Source organism: Chamaea fasciata, unplaced genomic scaffold, assembly GCF_029207755.1.
Source record: "Chamaea fasciata isolate MVZ Bird 193981 ecotype frontalis unplaced genomic scaffold, bChaFas1.0.hap1 SCAF_9, whole genome shotgun sequence".
Taxonomy (NCBI): domain Eukaryota; kingdom Metazoa; phylum Chordata; class Aves; order Passeriformes; family Sylviidae; genus Chamaea; species Chamaea fasciata.
The window spans coordinates 17,659,058-17,678,194 of NW_027094094.1; the positions used below are offsets into that span (position 1 = coordinate 17,659,058).

General features: G+C 41.6%; 2 protein-coding genes across 4 annotated transcripts in view; one reads left to right on the forward strand and one right to left on the reverse strand.

Annotated features, from left to right (window-relative positions):
- CUNH10orf71 (chromosome unknown C10orf71 homolog) overlaps window positions 1-2,636 on the reverse strand; it is a 44,969-nt gene extending 42,333 nt beyond the window's left edge. The window contains exon 1 of one of the 3 annotated variants that reach the window (XM_066191263.1): window positions 2,536-2,636. The gene's annotated coding sequence lies outside the window, so the exon portion shown is untranslated. Of the gene's footprint in view, window positions 1-2,507 lie in introns of all 3 variants that reach the window. The other 2 variants (XM_066191264.1, XM_066191260.1) reach the window with 2 other exon arrangements.
- Window positions 774-18,720, forward strand: TMEM273 (transmembrane protein 273). Its single transcript, XM_066191267.1, has 6 exons — window positions 774-876; window positions 5,277-5,327; window positions 6,055-6,165; window positions 6,680-6,704; window positions 15,589-15,615; window positions 16,387-18,720. Exons 1-6 carry the CDS (start codon window positions 783-785, stop codon window positions 16,388-16,390), a joined length of 312 nt encoding a protein of 103 aa, XP_066047364.1. The 5' UTR covers window positions 774-782; the 3' UTR covers window positions 16,391-18,720.
- The last annotated feature ends 417 nt before the right edge of the window (window positions 18,721-19,137 follow it).

Below are 19,137 nucleotides of genomic sequence, written 5' to 3' on the forward strand. Positions count from 1 at the left end.
TGCTCGGTTTTGGTGTTTCCAACTCTGATCCCATAGAGAACCAGGAGCAGAAAAAGAGCAAAAATGAACTGCACACACCCCCACACCCACACTCACACACACACACCCACACACACACACACCCACGTGTGTGTGTGTGTGGACACCAACACTACAGGTCAAACAGTAACAAATACTTTCTATGACATCTGCCACACTCAGACAGTTGTTCCAATGCCTCACACAGCAAAATAGGCCAGGGGCATCAAGACATTCTTCTTAGGTAGAAGTTACTGCCTGGGAACTGGCTTGCAGTGGTTTAGCAGCCATAGTGAGCTGCTTCTCTACTCCTGAAAAAGCTGATTATGAAAGGGAAATAGTCAAATACGTGCTCTGCTGCAAACATTATGACAGCATTCAAGCTGAGTTAATAAGAAAGCTAGCGACACTGAAAGAGAATGCCTCAGAAAGTTCTTATAAGACAGAAAATCCATTTGCTTATACACTGATTTAGAAGATGTCAGTAGAAACAAATTCACTGTGGTAGGATGTTTTCGAAATGTAAAAAATAACTATTAGTGTTTAAAGATCCCTTAGAGAGCAGAACAGCTGAACCAGACTGTGACTGTGGGCTGTCTACCTTCTCCACAAAACATTTTCAAGTCTGTTTATATCCTGAACTTAAACCCAAAAAAGGGAACTTCTGTTTGCAAATGTAACTACTCAGGATGTGACTGCAGTTTCTCAATAATCATGTGACCTAGTTTAGCTTTTTTTTCAAACACTGCAGAAGAGCAAAATTCATGAACACTCGGGTGAAATCATTCTGTTGTCACAACTTCATAATGACCTTACTAACAAGCTGGATATCAGCCCCAACAGCACTTCTCCTCTTACGTAAGTGATCTAACTTACTTGTTTGTCCATTCTTTTCGAGAGCTTTTATTTCTGAGCTTGGTGGGCTTTTTATTCCCCAGCTTAATTGTATGTATCTTGTGTAAAACTTTGTTTCTTGGAGAAAAAACAATTGTTGAGCCAGAGGGGTATTTTGCTGAGTTTTCTAGCTCACATTTCCTATCCTAGGTGCAGAGGATTCAAGAAGACACCGTGAAGTTAAATGCCTGCAGCTTTGCAGGTGAGATGTGAGCCTGCTGAGCACCTCGTTTAGCACTTTATTTCCTTCTCCCTGTACAGGAAACAGTACTTCACTATAGTTTGAGGGAAAATTGACCTGTGTGCATGCTGACTGCAAGCTGCTTTTGGACTCTGCGACTCTCCTTTACTGGACTGTGAGTGTCCTGACTAACGCTGCTTCTAATGCTCCCTGCTGGCCCAAATCAGGGCTTTTTCGCAACCTGTTTCTTACTTCATCCTTACTCATCGCCACTTTGTGCAGGGAAGAAGTGGGGCTCAGGGCGAGGAGGCCTCAGCAGGGGTCATATGAACACTGGCACAGTGAGGTCTAACGGGGAGGGGAGCTGGCCGCAGTTCCTTGGGTTACTGCCGTCCAGGGACGCTCGGTAAGGGGGCAAGCACCACCCTCTGGTGGCAAAAGCCTCGGCTTTTACCTAATAATGAGCTCCTTCCATACTCCCCTGCTTGGTGCAGACATTCATAGAAAATCACCATCTACACTTGGGGAATCTCACAGGGGCAGTTTGCCCCACCTGAGACGTGCAGACCAGTTATTCCAGTTCGCATCCACTGGATATCCGCTACTGCCTCGCCATCTGCAAAGATGTCCGTAGATCTGCAGCAGTGCTCTACCCTGCCCCCGGGCTTCCCAGATACTTGCTCCCTTTCCGATTTGCTGCCTCAATTATAAATGGCACTGAGCTCCTGGCTGCTGCAATGCCACAGGACCAGACATTATCTGTTGCAGTGAGGAGAAATATGAGTTTTTGTAGGAAGGGGGGAAAAGTCACGTGGAAGCAGGAGGTAGTAAGCAAAGGGACCAAGGCAAGTGCTGTGTAATTAGAAAGACGAGGCACAAATTGCTGTTTATCACTGCAGGTTATGGCTGGGAATGGTTTTCAATACCTAATCCGGTGGGGAAATTGAGCTCTTCCTGCTGCCTGATTTTATGCCCAAATTGCATTCTGCACCATTTTCCTGGCTGAGCTGACCTCTGGGGAAGCCACCGCGTGAGCAGAGCTCTGTGGCTGTGTCGCAGAGAGCACAGGCACCAGAGTGTGACACAGAAGCTGCTCTCTGCTCGGCTCAGCTCTGCGTGCAGCAGCTCTGGGCAGGGCTGGCTCTGCCCAGAGTTACACCGAGATCACAGACTAGCGGCTCTCAGCCCTGTGTGTATATATCTGCGGGCCCATCGCTCGCTCAGGAGCTGTACCTTGCAGCGGGTGACCGCAGCGGGCTGGGCTGTGTTTGCAGCAGGAGTTTCCCCTCTGGGAGCCTGGCTCCGGCACAGCTCACCCCGCGCCGCTCCCCGCAGGCTCCCACTGCGGATTCTCCGCCCCTCCTTCTGCACTGCCCCACCTGTACGGCAGCACCCATCCAGCCTGCAGCCTCACCTGCAAGCTCTGCCAACAACACACTCACCACGATGTCCCCCAGAATGGCAGGCCGGTGTCTCAGCAGGCTCCCGGGGCTGCCAGAGCCCGGGACACATCCCCATCCCCGTGCCGGCCGCACGCCGTGCCCGAGACGGGCACACAGCACAGGGAACAGCACCGCCACCTGCTTCGAGCCGCTCTGAAAAATGATCCGCAAGTCACTCAAGCGTGGGTATCAAATTCATTGGCTAGGCTCTTCCACACAGGAGCAAATACTCTGCGAGTCCAGAGGGTTTATTCAAGATGTGAGTGTTGGTCTGAACTCTGTACAGAGAGAGTCAGAAATCCAGCACTGGGACTAGAGCACCGCAGAGCTTAAGGCATCGTTTCTAACCCCCCCACATGGGTGGTTTTTGTACATCCTCAATAGGTCTAAATTGCAGATAAGATCAAGATCAAACAGAAAAACACGTATTTGAATTAGTTAATCCACCTATTTCCACCCTAGAAAAAACTGAAACAAATAGAATCCACCTAACTCTGTCTTTGAAAGCAAACGGTATTTAAGCAGCATCCAGTAAATGATATTAAACCTTAATTAAAAGCATATTGAAAATATGAATTGAAAATATTCTCTTTAGTCTTGTGGGTTTTTAGGAATTTCCCTTCCTTTTAAAAAAGAAACTAATAATTTAATTTCAATATATTAAACTGACCTACATAAAATATTCCATGTAAAATATTATTTCTGCCATAAAACACATAATCTGTCACTGGTTTAATTCCATTAGAAAGCATACATTAAGGTCTATGTATTATGATCATTAGGATAATAAAAGTAATACAATATCACTTTTATTACGCTTGAATTTAAAACATTCTTCATACGAGCACAAAGAATAATTAAGGGGATGGAAGAAAGTTTTTTTTTTTTTAATTTATAATGAAATAAAATCACAGGCAAGAGCAAAGAGACTGGTATTTAATATGGAAAAACAGAAGCTATGCTTTTAATGCCCATTGTGTAGCCTTAGAGCTTTCTGTTCTCTTTAAATTTCTTTATCTTTATAACTTTGATTTTGGTCATTTAGTATAACCAGTATAAGCATAGATTCTCTGCTCCTAACAACTCCTCTTCTGAGTGTCATGGAGGTTTTGGAGAGAAAACATTTCTACTTGTACAAAATAAGTTTCCAGATATTTTCATTATGAAGAAAAGTTTGGCAAATAAAAAAGAACTTTCAGCTCTGTCTTATAGTTCTCAAAATATATTTGCTTTAAAACTCAAGATTTTTTTAAGCTCTTCTCCAGATTTTTGAAGTTTGGTTTGTAATTTATTAAAATTTGGGAATAGAAAATTAAGACCAGGAAATAAAAACAGATCTGTTGTAAGCCACCCAATATATCAGATTTTATTGACATAACCCTGGAAGCCCCAGGGCCCACACTCAGCTCAAGAGTTTTAGCAGTCTGAAAAACAGACAAAAGATTATTTCTATAAAGATACCAAAATGCCTTGTTTTGGAATGTAAGGACTATGCTTCAAGTTTAAAAGCAGTCATGTTTCTAGAATTTATTTTACTGGACAACAAATGAAAGTCCAGACCCCAAAACCTCAAGAAAATAAAATTATTTCTCCACAAAAAGTGGAGGAGAGGGGCTGGGACTTATGATGCTGGACGCCTTAGCAGTAGGAAAACTGAGTGCATTTAAGACATTGAAATTCTTCTTGGGTTTCAGCCAGACAATACTCACTCCCAATTCCCTGCTATGGTGGGGAATGCCAGTGAAAAGAAAATGTTGTGTGCAAAGCAGCTATGTTCCCAGCAGGTGCCACATGTACTGTCACCCTGGCCAAAGAGCAGTGACTTTCTGTTCTGCCTGAAGCATGTGCAGGAGACAGGAGTTTAGCAGCACACAGGTTGTTAATGCAGGAGTCACACCTGCCTGTAAAGCCTCCTCATGGTCCAGCACCTCATGCAGTTACACATCAGTTACATCATTTGGAGCTACTTGAAAAGGCTTTGGTGGAAATATCCTTGAAAAACATCTGTGTGTACATTTTTAACAATTTCCTATAATAAGCAACATTAAAACTGAACGTGACATCTCCCTTTTCTCATTTTTTAAAATTGTTGATTCTGTTTTCTTCCTAAAGCATGTGGGAATGAATTGTTTTCTTCAGAGCCACTCCATTTTAAGGCCTGCACACTCTGAGCATCAGGCACCATGGCTCAGTGGCTTTATGCAGAAGGGAAGAGCCAGGAGGTGTCCTTTTCATGAACAGGGAACTTGGTGTAGAATTCTCTGGAAAGGTTTGCTTCCAGCTCACACAATTTGCTTGCAAGAGGCAAAGACTCTTCTCTGCCAGCAATAAATCACATTCTGAAAACTGGAACTAAAGGCAGGATTGGGATTTGTGTTTTCTTGAAAGGGGTGTTGGGCTATGCCATATCCTCACTTATTAGCATGCTTTATTAGCTTTAGTGAATCTGTAATCTTTTCCTTGATTTATAGCAGCTTCTCTTGTGTAGAGCTCTCTTGCAGAGACCAAACCATGGAAACAGTGCTAAGGCAATATAAAATTTTGGAACTGTATTTTCTCTTCTGGTCAAAAACTGGCACAGTGTGGCCACATTTCTAGGATGCCCTCATTAACTTGACTGGTAACATTTCACTACTGAAGGAAGCCTCGGATTCTCTCTTAAGATTTATTCGAATCAACTTAGAAAACCAGAAATGGCATTCTGCTCAATGTCCTAACAGGCTCAAATATTTCCATTCCAGATCTTTGGAGAGCAAAGGTGCATGCTTCTGAAAACGCAGAGGAGGAAATAGGTGAGTCCATGGTGGGATTTTCACTTCCAGACAGTAAGTTAGAGGCAAAATAACAAAACTGAATGTCCTTAGAACACTTTGTTCACTTTTTATGTGTAGAAGATAAGCACTGTGAGTTTGTAGTTGCCTAGTGCTGCAGAGTCCTGTCATGTGACTGACACTTTAAATTATGTGTATGAGAACAGAGCATGGGACTCAGATCTTGAACACAGGCGCCCTCCTGCCTTATGTACACACAGTGATGCCAAATCACAAGACATAGTTTAAAATCCTCCTTCCTCCCAGCAAAGACTTACAGAAGCAGAACAGCTGGGCAAGGCAGGAGGCGAGGGACTGGGAGGTGGAAATGTGAGTGTGCATATCTGGAAGCAGCAATAACAGTTTGGAAGGATGCAGATTGGCAAAGGGGTGTGGATGGGGGATTTTGCTTTTGGGGCAAAAGTAAAACCCTGGCTCTAAAACTCAGCTGAGACCTGCACAGACCAAAAGGTGAAGTTGTTAATTATCATAAAACACCCTTGAGCCCCTTAGCCACAGGTTCACAGGGATTCATAGCATGCAGGGGTTTGAAAGAATAGACTTAGACTCCTCTCAGCCATCTACTCTGGCTCAACTTTTTTTTTTTTTTTTTTTAGGTATGCATTTAAACTTTGTTACATCTGAAATTCAAATAGTGTATTTATTTTTTAATGGTGTATACTCACTGAGTTGTTTTCAATATTTGCAGATTACACATATGTTATTATAGGAGTTACTCTGGGAGCAGTTCTAGCAATCAGTTTTGTAGCAGTAATAATCTGCATGATCAGAGCCAAAGTGATTGACAGTGTCTTTGGAGGTAAGAAAACAATACTCCTGATCCCTTTTCCATAGATCTAGCTCTCCTCATCTTCTGCTACAGCAGATCTGATCTTCAGTGTTAGCAATTGTGTATGTACTACAGCTCTGGTTTTCCTGTGAAGAACTAATTTAAAAGTGTCTGAATTGCTGGACTGCCTAGAACTGCAGATTCACATTTCACTATAACCAAGTCTACCCTTTAGCCCCAAAGTTGTTTCTCATGATACCCTGAGGATATGCTACAACCAAACTCAAACCAGGCAAAGTATTAGCTAAGATACAGCTCTGAGAAAATTGTCATGAGATATTCCAACTGGAATAATCAAAAAGGGCTTTAGGAAGGTTGCACGACACAACTAATACCAAAGACTTTTGCCTCAGAAAGGATGGCTGGATCTTAACCATCTGTAACTATGTACTCCTTGTTGCCTTCTCACAAATTCTGTGGAGACCTATCACCACTCTGTTCCTTGTTTCTCAACTAACCACACTTTTTTCTTCTCACTTTATAGAGTCAGAGAGCAAAATGGATAGAAGGTAAGAGTCATTGTGTTTTCTGTTATGCACAACTTTTAATTTCTCTCTCTTGTTATGCATGATGCTTCCCACGTTTGAATGATTGTACATAACACACATGGTAAGCCTCCAGAGGACTGGGATATCTAGTGAATCTGCATGGAAAAAGACATTTTCTTCTAACAGCATTTTAACATTTCAGAAATACACAAGAGAACCCAGAAGACTGAGATCCTTTTAAAAATGAAAATCCTTCAAACACTTGCAATGAAGCTTGGGTTTGGTTTTTTTTTTTTTTGTTTGTGCTACGTATAATAACAGCAATCTCTGGGTAAAATGGCTTCATCTAAGGTGTTGGCATCTCAGTTCTGAAAACTCTCTTCACTCTGAGCTCTTACAAGTCAGAGTCACCTGCTTGAAGAGATGCCTCCTTGCCTCCTTGCCCTTCACCCTCCTCCCCCTTACCCAGAAACAGTAAGACCATTTTAGGGTTTGAGGACCTGACCAGTTCACCAGCAGGAGAGCAGTGCCAACCTTCTTAGGCAATACTCTGACCACTCTGCATCTCTCCCAGGGACAGGCAATGGGGAAGGGATGTACAGGAGCAGAGACACTGGACTGTTGGCTCGAGTTGTCTGTTGGCTCATGGTAACCTACAGATGTGGACACTTTTTTGTGTCCCTTTGAGACATTTTATAAGTGACTAAAAAACTGAAAAACCCCAAACACTAATTAACAAGCATTCTCATCAAGTGAAGACAACAGCTGTACTCTATGATCTCAAAAATGGCTTTTGGCCTCTCTCAGAGAGCTGGATAGAAGAATGTCCCCACCACAGCCATTCCTCATAAAGTGAGCACAGCACTGAATTAAAAACCAAATCAAGGACACCCTTTGCAACAGCAGCTTCAATGTTTTGTGTGCCTGACAGAGAAGGGCCCCAGTCCTGAAGCATGTGTTATTTTCCCAGGGAGACACTCCTTCAGTGGCAACTGGCAAAATCTGTTTCCTTTCTAATAACACACCATTGTCTGACAAGACTGGCAATTTCTGGGCATTAACCTAAAATGGATTAGAACTATTATAAGGTGAGAAGAACAAACATGGACTACTTGGTAAATTTATGGTGCTTTCAGGACAGTATAGACAGAACAATGAACGAGAAAGAGCTAAGCTAGAACAGAAAAGCCAGAGCCCAGAGTCAAAAAGAAAAGAGAACAAAGTGATGAGAGGGACAAAGACAAGAAAAAACACAGAAGATAATGGTAGATTTACTGCCTGGGTAAAATGCAGACAGGATGATCTATGAACTGTTCCACACTGGACTTCTCTAGCTCTCTTTGCTGTTTATTATGTGTCGTATTTTCCTTCAGAGACAGTCTGAACATTTATTACATCATCCTCTGATCTTTCTAGGGGAAGTGATTGACTTTGTGGTGGCAGCAAAATTTAATGTCTTTAATGGTTACCTTACATTGACCTCTGATGTTTCCTTGTCCCAGTCTACAAGCATTTGCTAAAAGGTAGAGGGAAATTTCTAGTTTCATGACAAAATTCTGGTCTTAAGGCTGGAAGTGTGACACAACACGCAAACGTTTTGCCTTAGACTCACTGACACTGACCAGTGAAAGAAACTCTAATTCCACAATGTTTTGAGGCAAAACTATTTATGTTAAAGATGAAACCTTTATGGCTAAGTAGGAAAAAAACTAGAAATCCACTGTCACTTCCTTATCAGTGTATTTTTCAACTCTTCTGTGGTAGTCAGTAATTTACTAGCAAATCTTTGTTCTCATTCACTTCAGGGCATCTATATATTACTCTCTGGTAGAGGTCAATAAGGGATTCTATAATGCTGGTAATAATCTGTGGAAACAGAATAGCCTTCTACTGGTTTTGAGGAAACCTCTGGCAGTAAAAACACTACCAGAGCCACAGAAACATTTAAAAGTGCCCCTAATAAACTAATCCTCAGCAGGATTTATTCAGGTCACCAGAGAGACATATGATAATTAGGCCTAAGTTGATTTTACCTACTTGCTTCAGTTCCCTAGGGAATTCTAATTCATGGGCTTTTTAGACCAGTGGCTAGTCCTAGAAAACCCTCTGATAAGGTGAAGTCTATTATCTGAAATCACTTGATTTATTCCAACCAACCATAGAGCCATCCTGAATCCCTCAGGGAAAGGCAACTTGAAATCTTCAGTGTTAAGAGACACCATCCCTTTAGGATTGGAGAGAAGAACTGGCAAATCTGCAAACAGCTTCAATTTTTCGCTTGACCAGGGATGATTACTAATGCTTGTTCAGGTAAAATATACTTAATCCAACTGATAAAATACTCAACCAAATTCACCTTCAGCCAAATTTTATTTTAAATTCTACATCATTATTCCAACAAATGCCACTAGCCACTCAGTATTTCCCTAGTTGGGAAATACTCTGAGTGGGCATCACCCAGCACTGTGTTTTCATAGTTCCTGGAGTTGCTCAGCCTCGTACACCATCAAGGTGTTCATGCAGATAATCATCCTCTGTGTCAGAACCCCAATTAGCTGGTACTGAACCTAACTGACCCCTTTCAAGAACAGATTTTCACTAAAATCAGGAAATATTCAGATGCATTCCCCTTGATAATTTCCAAAATACTTAAAACACAAGGGTTTTGATACCCACATGACACTGACATCTCATTGTGAAATAATTAACAGAATTTACCACTTTATTTAGTCAGGTACATAACACTGAGACTTAAACAATCAATTCACAATGGGTTGCCCTTAAACTCAATGGGATATTTACTAACACTTGAGAAGAAAAAGGCTTGAGGCAAGATTCTGTCAGCCAACAAAACAGCAATTTATATGTCAACTGACAATTATTTAACTTCCTCTTTTTTAATTAATAGCTCATGTCAGTATCAAATGCCATTTTGGTGTAAGCTTGGTAAATTATAATGCCTAAAAATTTCATGCAAGTTTAATGTATTCATAAAAATGTCTGGGCACATTTAATGCTGGCAATATTTTGAATTAACTACAGTGCATGTCAGCCAGATTTATTTTGACAGGAGACAAAGAAAGAGACACAGAGACAAGGATAAGGGTGGAGAGACAGAGAATGTTTACTAAAAAGGAAAAGGTACATATTTGAAACCTGCCACAAATGAATGTGTTGTCAACACATCCTGGGCAACAGCAGACACAAAATACCCCGTGCCACTCAATGGGTTCTACAGGATCCCATGTAAATCATTCAGGACTCCATGTAAATCATTCAGTAGAAAATCAGGTTTTAAATGCACTACACAAGTTCCTCTGATGTTTTATGGAAGAGAGGAGGAGCTTAGGAGGTGCTTGCCAAGAGTATTGGTGATTTTCTTTTCCTACCCAAAGCCTCATCTAAATATTCTCTTATATGTTCCTTCCAGACTTCTAAGGGACAAACTTCTCTCTCCTTTGCTAGATTGTGCTTGAGAAACACAAGATACTTTTGAGAATTGTAGCATTCTTTAGGTGAATGGAAGAGTTCTTAGAATGTAACTGCACCTTGAAAGCCTCAAATAGCTTCTAAAAATCTCTAAAAACAGTGCCACGCATAGCGTAGGAGGTGAAATCATCCCCTTTGAAAATATAAACATCATAGATGGATGGCATGGAAAAGACTAGGTTTGGGCAATCGTATGCAGGTTTTAGTGTTGAGCTGCAATTTCTTCTAACTCTCAGAACTGTGGCAGCCTAAACATCTGAACCAAGAGTCTTTTTCCTAGCATTTCGTCATGTTCAGATCTGTAGCCTGATAGGCAGGGACAGTGAACAAGATCTGATCTAAAAATACCACATCCTTCAAACAGGTTTAAAGTCAGGTAGAAAGACAAACATCTTGTTTTGGAGATGAGTTCTTTCTGATCCAGATAGTCCAACTTGGTCTATAACACTGTGAATTGCAGAATGCATCATTTAACTAACAGGAAGCCAAAAACATCGACATGGGTCCCATCACCTGCAAATGAGAGACAATCTGTCAGTCACCTGAGTCTGAGCCTACAAATAAACTGGAGATCTAGTTTTGATGCTGGAGTGGGTACTTGAGAAAGCCACATGTGAGAGTCCTTTGGAAAATGGTCCCAAAATTTACAAACCAAAATTCATAAGTAAATACAAATTGAAAAAAAGGAGACTTTGGCCTTGTCTGAGAGTGTCATTGGAAGAGTGGTGCACAAGGGAAAAGGGTCAATATGGAGAGCACGGGTTTCCCAGGATGCTGGGCACTGAAACGCATTGCAGCTTCTCAAATATTGTGCCAGCTATTCACAGGTAACACTGTAAATTCAGCCCACACCCTGGCAGCAAGTTGCCTCCATCTATCTTTACTCTCCTAAAACAACTCTGTTTTTTCTTTTTCTCTCCCAGGAATATTCCTTTTAAACTATGCAGTCGGTTTCATCTTGGATTTGTAGCAGACCAGTCATGTAGATTCAGCAGAATCTTTGACACCTCTGTGTGAATGGACTCTCATGATAACATTCAGTGATATCCTAAGCTGTTCTATCACTTGCCACTCTTAGTTTCCTAAGCAGACCCTCACAAGGTCTTTAATTCTGGCAAGTAGGATATTCTACATACAATTCAGTCATCATGTCAACAAAGTTTTCAGAAGTTGTTAGTGGTTTACATATAAGGAAAAAGAGACTGAGCAACAACACTTAACCTCTTCAATGATCCAAATAAGCCTTGCAAAATCAGTCACAAATTATTCCTGTGAAGTCTGTTTTGACTACAGAGCCTCTCTTCTCATTGCCACCATGGCCTAAAACCACTAGTGAAGGACTGTCAGGAGAATGAGAGTGGAAGATAAACTTGGAAGGCTCCAGTCCTCTCAGGCAGAAGTGCATTTGCACTTCACTGAGTAGATACCACCTGCACAAGACAAATCTGGCCCTGTTGATACAGCAGAATAGGGCCAATTCCTCTCTCAGCACTGTAGGGATTAGTGGGTGGTCGATAGGCTAAAGGCTGTATTCATTCACTCCTTTAGGTTTCCTCAGCATGCATCTTGAGAACGGATTTAAAGGAAAACGTTTAAAACTTCACAAATGCCTTAATAATGCATACTATTGCAAATAAATTAAAGTACGAGTAGAGATGATCTAAACAACTCCATGTGTGCGCAAATATTAAAAAAAATGGGCAAATAATCTCAGCAGAAATAGCTGTCTCACCTCCTAGTGCATATACATTTGCATAAACAAAATGTCAATACCCATCTGTGTCGATGCAATAGTCACCAGCCACTAGAGAAATAAAGTGGTTTTTCTTCCTACTTCTGTCACTGCCCTGTCTAGCTGAACTTGCTCTTCTGAACAACCTTGGACAAGTCAGTGGCTCAGGTTACCCCTTCCATAAAATGAAATTAATCTTTTTATCACACACTTCAAAATCAAGGACATTAAGCTTTGCACTATGCTGGGGACAGCAGGCTTTAAAAAGCAGCAGTAAGACACTCTGTAGGCTCTCAGCTCCCTTAGCACGATTCCTGGATTGAGGGAATACAGACACACAGAGCCCCTGAAAGACAGTTATATATATACATATATGTACTACACACATAGGTATGGCACAAACTGCAGGGGTGAGATTAATTCATTAAACCCGTTTCCAGGATACAGCAACCTCACTGATGCCAACTACCAGCCTGATGGGCAGAGCCACACTTCTGGCTACTTTTTGCTCCTCTCTGGCCACCCTCCACATTCCCTGGGAGGGTACCTCGCCCAGGGCGCCTGTTCTCCCCTTGGATCTGGGGACTGCCTTTGTGGTTGACCTTTTCACAGCTGCCAAACAGGGAAGAATCCTTACTCCTTCCTACCCCTCTGCACACCTGTTTGGGGCTAGTCTTGAATAGCTCTAAATAATTTGATTGTAAGAGTTAGTGCCAAACCTGCTGAGTCAGGAGAATGCTTTCCTGGTAATATTCAGACACCTGTCAGAGGCAATTCCTTCCACAGCCATCCTGGTCACTGCTGGCAAACTTGCTGGTGCAAATGATTCCAGCACTAAACAAGTAATTCTACCCTTCCCTAGAGCTGCTGCAAGTCTGGATACAACAACAACAACAACAACAAAGGAAGATAAATGTTTCTGGAAGAGTACCCTCTTTGCCCCTGTCAACAGGCACCCAGGATAACTCAAATATTAGATGCCACTGAGCAAAGAGCCTCCTGCTCCCTGGCAGCACCAGTCTGCCAAACAAACTGAGTGGCTTTGTGTTGCCTAGGGCTTGTCAGAGAAGTGACAACATGGGATTAGCTAGGAATGAAAGCTGCTATGATAGCTAAAGGACAGCTTAAAACCAACACAAATCAGGGCCTCTTGATGCAAGAGACTCAAGAGTACCACAGACAAGAACAGCTTCAAATTAGAACTCCTGCATATTCCAACTCATGGGTTTTTGTGTATCATATTTAATTTCTGCACACAAGTTCACACGAAACTTACGAAGAAGGAATCACTGATTTCAGATCCTAGGAGTTTTTGTCAGAAAATACAATTATTTACAGATCCTTTTTTAAGACCATGTGTACAGTCTATCGCATCATTTTATTTCAGTTCTCTGATTTTTTACTGTCCAAGAGTTGAACAAGCTGTACTAAGTATCAGCCCTGCTGTTTGTTCTTCTCCAGTTTGCTGCTTATAATCATCCACCCTCCATATTCCATGTGTACTTTGAACCCTAGAGTCAGAGAACAAATAGAAAGCTGAAAGAAATCAATGAGTACCACAAAGTGATGCTGACTTCTGCTTCTCAGCTGCAAATTCTTGGGGATCTGTGGTGTATTTCTCAGCAGTTCACAGAAGTTTATAGGCTTAAAGGCTTTCCATACAGATTTAAATGGGGTTTAAAGACACTTTGCAGAGGATCACAGAGTCAATGGAAAATTTGTATAGTCTTCTAAAGGAAAACCCCAGAAAACCACTGCCTGAAAAGTAATTAGGTTTTTGTATGTGTTTCTGTGTGTGCATTAAAAGAACACCTGGCCCACTCCCATGTTTTATTTACCACACAGACATTGAAATGCTTGTGCTGGTACAGGAGAGGGGGAGCTGGGGATAAGAAGAATAACTAATCCTGTAGGCAGAAATGGACTTTTTTTAAGTGTTTGTGAATGAGCTTCCATGACTCCCTGGAGGAGAGCAAAGCATGGGAGCAAAGGACATCCCATCTCTAGAGAAAGGCCTACTTCACTTCCACCCCTTCCTAGCATAGCTGTATGTTCTGCTCAGGCAGTCACCTTTCTCTATTGCCTCAGGGGCCTGGCCCTGCCAAAAATCAATGTGGTAGAACATAAAAATAATTTTCAGAGGTATCAGGTTGTTCAAGGACATCTGGCTCAAGGGAAGTGGTAAAATATTACAATTGAGGTACCAGGGAAGGCTGGGCTGTCCTGTCTTGCAGAAACTGGCACTGTCAACAGTGAGAAGATTGCCTGAGAGCATCAGCAAGACAGCCATTGTCTGGGGGTGACTTACTGATTGCACTGGACTACATGGAGAAGAGCACTGGCCTCCCATCCAGTCTCTTCTTTTCTCTTTTTATATGCAGAGAATTGAGTTACTTAGGATTAGGCCACTTAGGCAATCACTTAGGAACTGCCCTTCTTAGCTGTTCCCTGCCAGCTTCTTCTTCTGTGACACAGGCAGGAGAGCATCCCTGAACCTAATCCATTGCTGATTCAGTTAACTCATATCACTTTGCACTGGCCTGTTCTAATCTGTTGTTAGAAGTGGGAAAAATACTGTATTTTTTTAAACTGGCTACAGATACAGGCAGAAATTTGTGTAGCACTTCACAGGCTAAAGTCTGTTACTTTGTGTGAAAAAATTTTTGAAAAGTTCATAAGCACAGCCTATATCTGGTCTGTGGTTATGTTTTGAAATGCCTCTCCTTTCTGGGAAAGAGTTGCCACAAATTGGAACAAGTTGAAAAATATTACTGCATAACTGTTACCTCTTGGGTAATGTCAGAGCTGTGTCGCTAAAAGGAATCCCTTGTGTCCACAAAGGGCCAGAGCAGCATGGGCAAAGGAGGGCTGAGACAAGCCCCTGGTACCTCCAGGGTGGTCACCAGTCTGCAGGCAGTCAGGCAGGTACAGGTGAGCCTTTGTCCCTGCATTCCCGCAGACACCTTCCCTGGCTGCCCTGGAAGCTCCCAAGGGCTGGGCAAAGCAGGCAGAACAGGAACTCAGCTGTGACTGTGCTGCAGGACAGTGCAGGCACTGCTGCCTTACAGAGCTGTGCCGACTCACCCCAGCCCAAACCAGAGAAAGAAATAAGGGAGGAAAAGGAGCAGAACAGAAACAATGCCTCTGATTCCAGCCTATCTATATCTCACCATATGGTCTCCCATGGACTGTCTGCCCAGGTCAGCCTGCAAAGATGAGAATCAGAATCTTACAGACACTAACAAGGCAGTGAATTTCAGTGAATAGGAAATTTTGGCAGAGCATTCTAAAGGACACAAGTGACAAAATTTCTCTCAGAGAAGGAAAAAAAGGCTGAGGCGAATTATGTGAAGCATTGTCCCTGCCCACCAAATCTCCTGTGACATCTTTCTTTAGCAAAGACACCAGAAAATGCTTAAGTAGTATTGTAGGAATGGGACTGTGATGAAGTTCATTTCCACGTGGAGTTGTGAGATTTAATATAAACAAGTCGAGGGCTGCATGACAAGATCGTGTTCCCAAGCACTGACACTAGATGGAGCAAAACTGAGCAAACGATTTAGAGAAGTAAAGATTAAAAAGTTCCTACATTTTCACAACTCTAATGTGTTACTCATTTGAATTCTCATCTTTTATTACAGCTCTGAAAGTCACAATTAATAGCTCATTCTCTACACTTTGCAGGTCAAACTCGGGATCAAGCCAAAAGAGGTATTTTCTGGGGGAAGGGGGAGGCACAGGGAGGTGGAGTGACAGTAATGGGCAGACCCAAAGTTGTAGAGGCACATCCACCTAGGGAAGGGTCACACAGCAATAAAGGCTGTGGGGTTACCCTGAGCTCCTGCTGACAGCCCAGATCTGCTGGGCAGTCTGCATGGGCTAAGGCAGGAAATTAAACTGTGCTGTCCCACAGCTTCCCAGTGGTTTACCTGGAATACCCTAGCATAAGGCCCAGGCACACTGCACAGCTGCCCTGTGCAGCTGCCCCACAGCAGCAGGCACTCGAAGTAATAAACTCCTGGGAAGATGCATCCACAAGAGGGATCCAGGAGCTGCTCCCCACTCTGTGGCAAGGCAGTACTGGGAAGTACCCCAGATGACAACAGTCCAGTGTCTGCAATACAGGGAGCACTGGGATGCTACCTAAAAATGCATGGCTTGCCGCTAGTGGATTCCTACCCAGCAGTGACAAGGGCATCTGGAAGTCACTACAACAGCCACTAGCATGCATTTGTTCCGTTAATTCACTTAGAAAAAACAGATTCCTACAAAGGTACAAAGAAACATCTAGTAAAAGAAAAGTGAAAGGAACTTCAGGAATGTAACTTCAGCATCTCCATTAATAATTTTCTAGAATTCCTGTGATTTTTATCTGAGTATCTCCCAGCTCAGCTTTTACAATGATGTTTTACCTGGGATAATCCAGGTAAAACCAAGGCCAGAGAGTTATTGTTAACCTATGATTTTTCTTTCTTTTCACAGATGACAGCAAAGCAATAAGAAACCAAAGTACAAGAGATCAATAACCCTTTTTCAATCAACAGTTACCTGGTCTGAGGATCAATAGAAGTCTCTTGTGCACGGGCAGGGATCTTACCAATCCTTTTCTTTGTTCTTTAGTTGAAAGGCTGATTGACTGTTTACAGGAAGACCTTATAGTGCAGCTAACTTCAATCACCTACACCCAAAAGGACCCTCAGCATGTATATGAAGGAACTGTATGAGGAAAATAAAAATAGATTAGCTCTGTTCACTAATAGATCCTCTTTATTCTGTGATAATTATATGATTGATTTCTAAAGTCAGTTAAATACCAGGTAATCAGAAAGGTGGCAATATAATTCAGCAGCAGAATTCATGGTCACACCCATATTTCAAGTAAATAAATAATGATTTCAGCAACTTGGAAAATCATTCATTTGAGGTTAAAACAAAACAAAGCTTCTCATTTATTTCAGGAAATACATATTTTGTGTTAGTAAGAAAACATTTCATTAATTTAAAGTTTTATCTTTTTAAGATCCAGAACTAATATCTTTTGTAGGTGGTAATGAAGATTTCAACCATTTAAAATTAATTACGGCCATTTAAGATTAAAATTTCCATTTAGAAATTATGTTTTTCATGTTCTATTGACACTTCATGTCGACATGGTAGAAACAAGCTAATTTCTTATTTCCAGAATATCCATATCCCTATTTTTTTTTACTATAAAACTAAGTTCAATCAGAATTTGTGAATAATTTCATTTTCCCAGCATGTTCACTCTTATTCTAGCCTTATATGTTCTGGTGGACTTGATTGCATCAAAATTGCTTTGCCTGGCTCCAATTATAAGCTTCTTACAATGAGAATGATGAGAAGAAAAATTGGAGCTTTGTTTCAGAACATTTAGAGTAGTTTAAATAATTTAAAATAATTGAAACCCAAGTTATTCTGTAAACATTTTCCAACTTTTACCAAAACTTTGAGTCAGTGGCTTTGGTCTCAGAAAATAATGCTGTAGATTCTATTCTGTTTAATCCTCTTCTTTTAAGAATGCTGTATATAACATATTGTCATCACAAGGTGCAAGAAAACGGGAAGATTTTTGTATTTCAAGCCAGGCTTTTCTTTCACCTTGTGCAGACAGAGCAGCCAGTATCAGCTGTGGGAGCTTTGGGAACTCCTGGCCAGCATCCTCTGCTATTCCTAGAGCTTCTCTCAGGAAACCCAGCAGAACTTCAAGGCTTGGGGGCCTCAGGTAGAAGGCATGTCCAACTTAATTAATATCCCAGCATTTCACAGGCAGAGCTTTATGTTGTAGCAATGCAGGATGACTCCAGTCTGTTACACTATTTTATTGTAACTTACCATCATCCAGATCCAAAGTCCACAACCTGTAAATAAATATGATCTTCATAACCTTTTAGCTCAAGCTCAAGACATATGGGGCTCTTAAATCTCTCACCTTACATACATTCTTAAAGTTCACTTTTATACCTGTTTCTGCTCTCAGTGTGGCAGATCATGACAAATAAAGTTCTTTCCAGCTTTCCACTAATATAAGAGATTTAATCCAACTTAAACAAACAAACAAACAGCCCTCCCCCCCCCCCCCCCAAACCCAAAACCTAAAAAAACCCCAAACAATAGTACGACTGAATTCCAACCTAGAAACTGAGTGTTAATAAAAAATACCACTCAGAAAAATCATGGAGACCAGGGCTTCCTATCCAGTAACCAACTTTCAGATCAGGCAGAACTGATGTTCTGGGCCAGGGACTTAGAAGAAACATGCTATTAGAGCATAAGAGCAGATGTATCAGAATTTTGTTTTTATAAAGAATAAGCTACTGTACTACTTGTAACTGTAACTAAAGGGATTTCAATATGGGCATTTTTTGACTTTCACAAAGCAGGTCATTTGTCAAATGTGCAAAGGAAACTGGATAGCAATTTCCCCACACATTTTGAACAACAAAATGTAAAATTTATTTTGAGCGAAGAATGATATCTTGGAATACTTTCCCTGGTTTCCTAGGTGTCTGTTACCCATTTCAGTAACACTGCAGTTCATTAGCAGCATTTGCTAACAGATAAACTAAAGCAGTAACTTTATACTTGTAAGTAATTGTGTGTACATGTGTAAATGAATGAAGCATCTTGTAAGGTATCTGTTAATTGATTTGCTTCCTGTAGTATCATTTTAATTAAGACTTGGAACAGAAGTGAGAGCATGTGGTCAGGGAGGGAAGCTATCACCTTCTCTTATTTGTGTGAACAAATGTTTCACTACACATCATTTCAGTACACTATGGGAAATAAAGATGAAAATAAACAAGAAATGCTAAGTTACAAGCAGTAGAGGAGAAAGGCCTGGAGAATTGAGGTTGGTAATCTCAATCAGGCAAATGTGCTGGGGTGGTGAATAGATTACGATTTCTCAAAACCTTTTGGTGCATGCCTTGGCTCCCTGGGAATGGGGGTGGTGAGCAATACTGAGACAAGACAGCTGGACACAAGGGACCCTCAGAGCTACTGCTTCTGCTGTCACTGAGAGGTTTGGGCACATTTACATTGGGCTGCAGTCTTTTGCCACCTCAGGGAGTTGCCGTTTTGCCCACTCTTACAACCAGCTTTAACAGCACCACTTGGAGCATGAGGAACTCCTAAATTCAGGCCAAGATACACAGCAGTGCTTGGAAATAATCAGTGAAGGAAAACTAGATGAAAGAGGAACATTTGGGAGGC

Excerpts from the sequence above, each read along its gene's own strand:
- TMEM273 (XM_066191267.1), top strand. The coding sequence starts at position 783 with ATGAACACTCGGGTGAAATCATTCTGTTGTCACAACTTCATAATGACC. Across the intron at positions 877-5,276 it reads AACAGCACTTCTCCTCTTAC|ATCTTTGGAGAGCAAAGGTG; the intron begins GTAAGTGATCTA and ends TTTCCATTCCAG. Across the intron at positions 6,705-15,588 it reads GAGAGCAAAATGGATAGAAG|GTCAAACTCGGGATCAAGCC; the intron begins GTAAGAGTCATT and ends TACACTTTGCAG.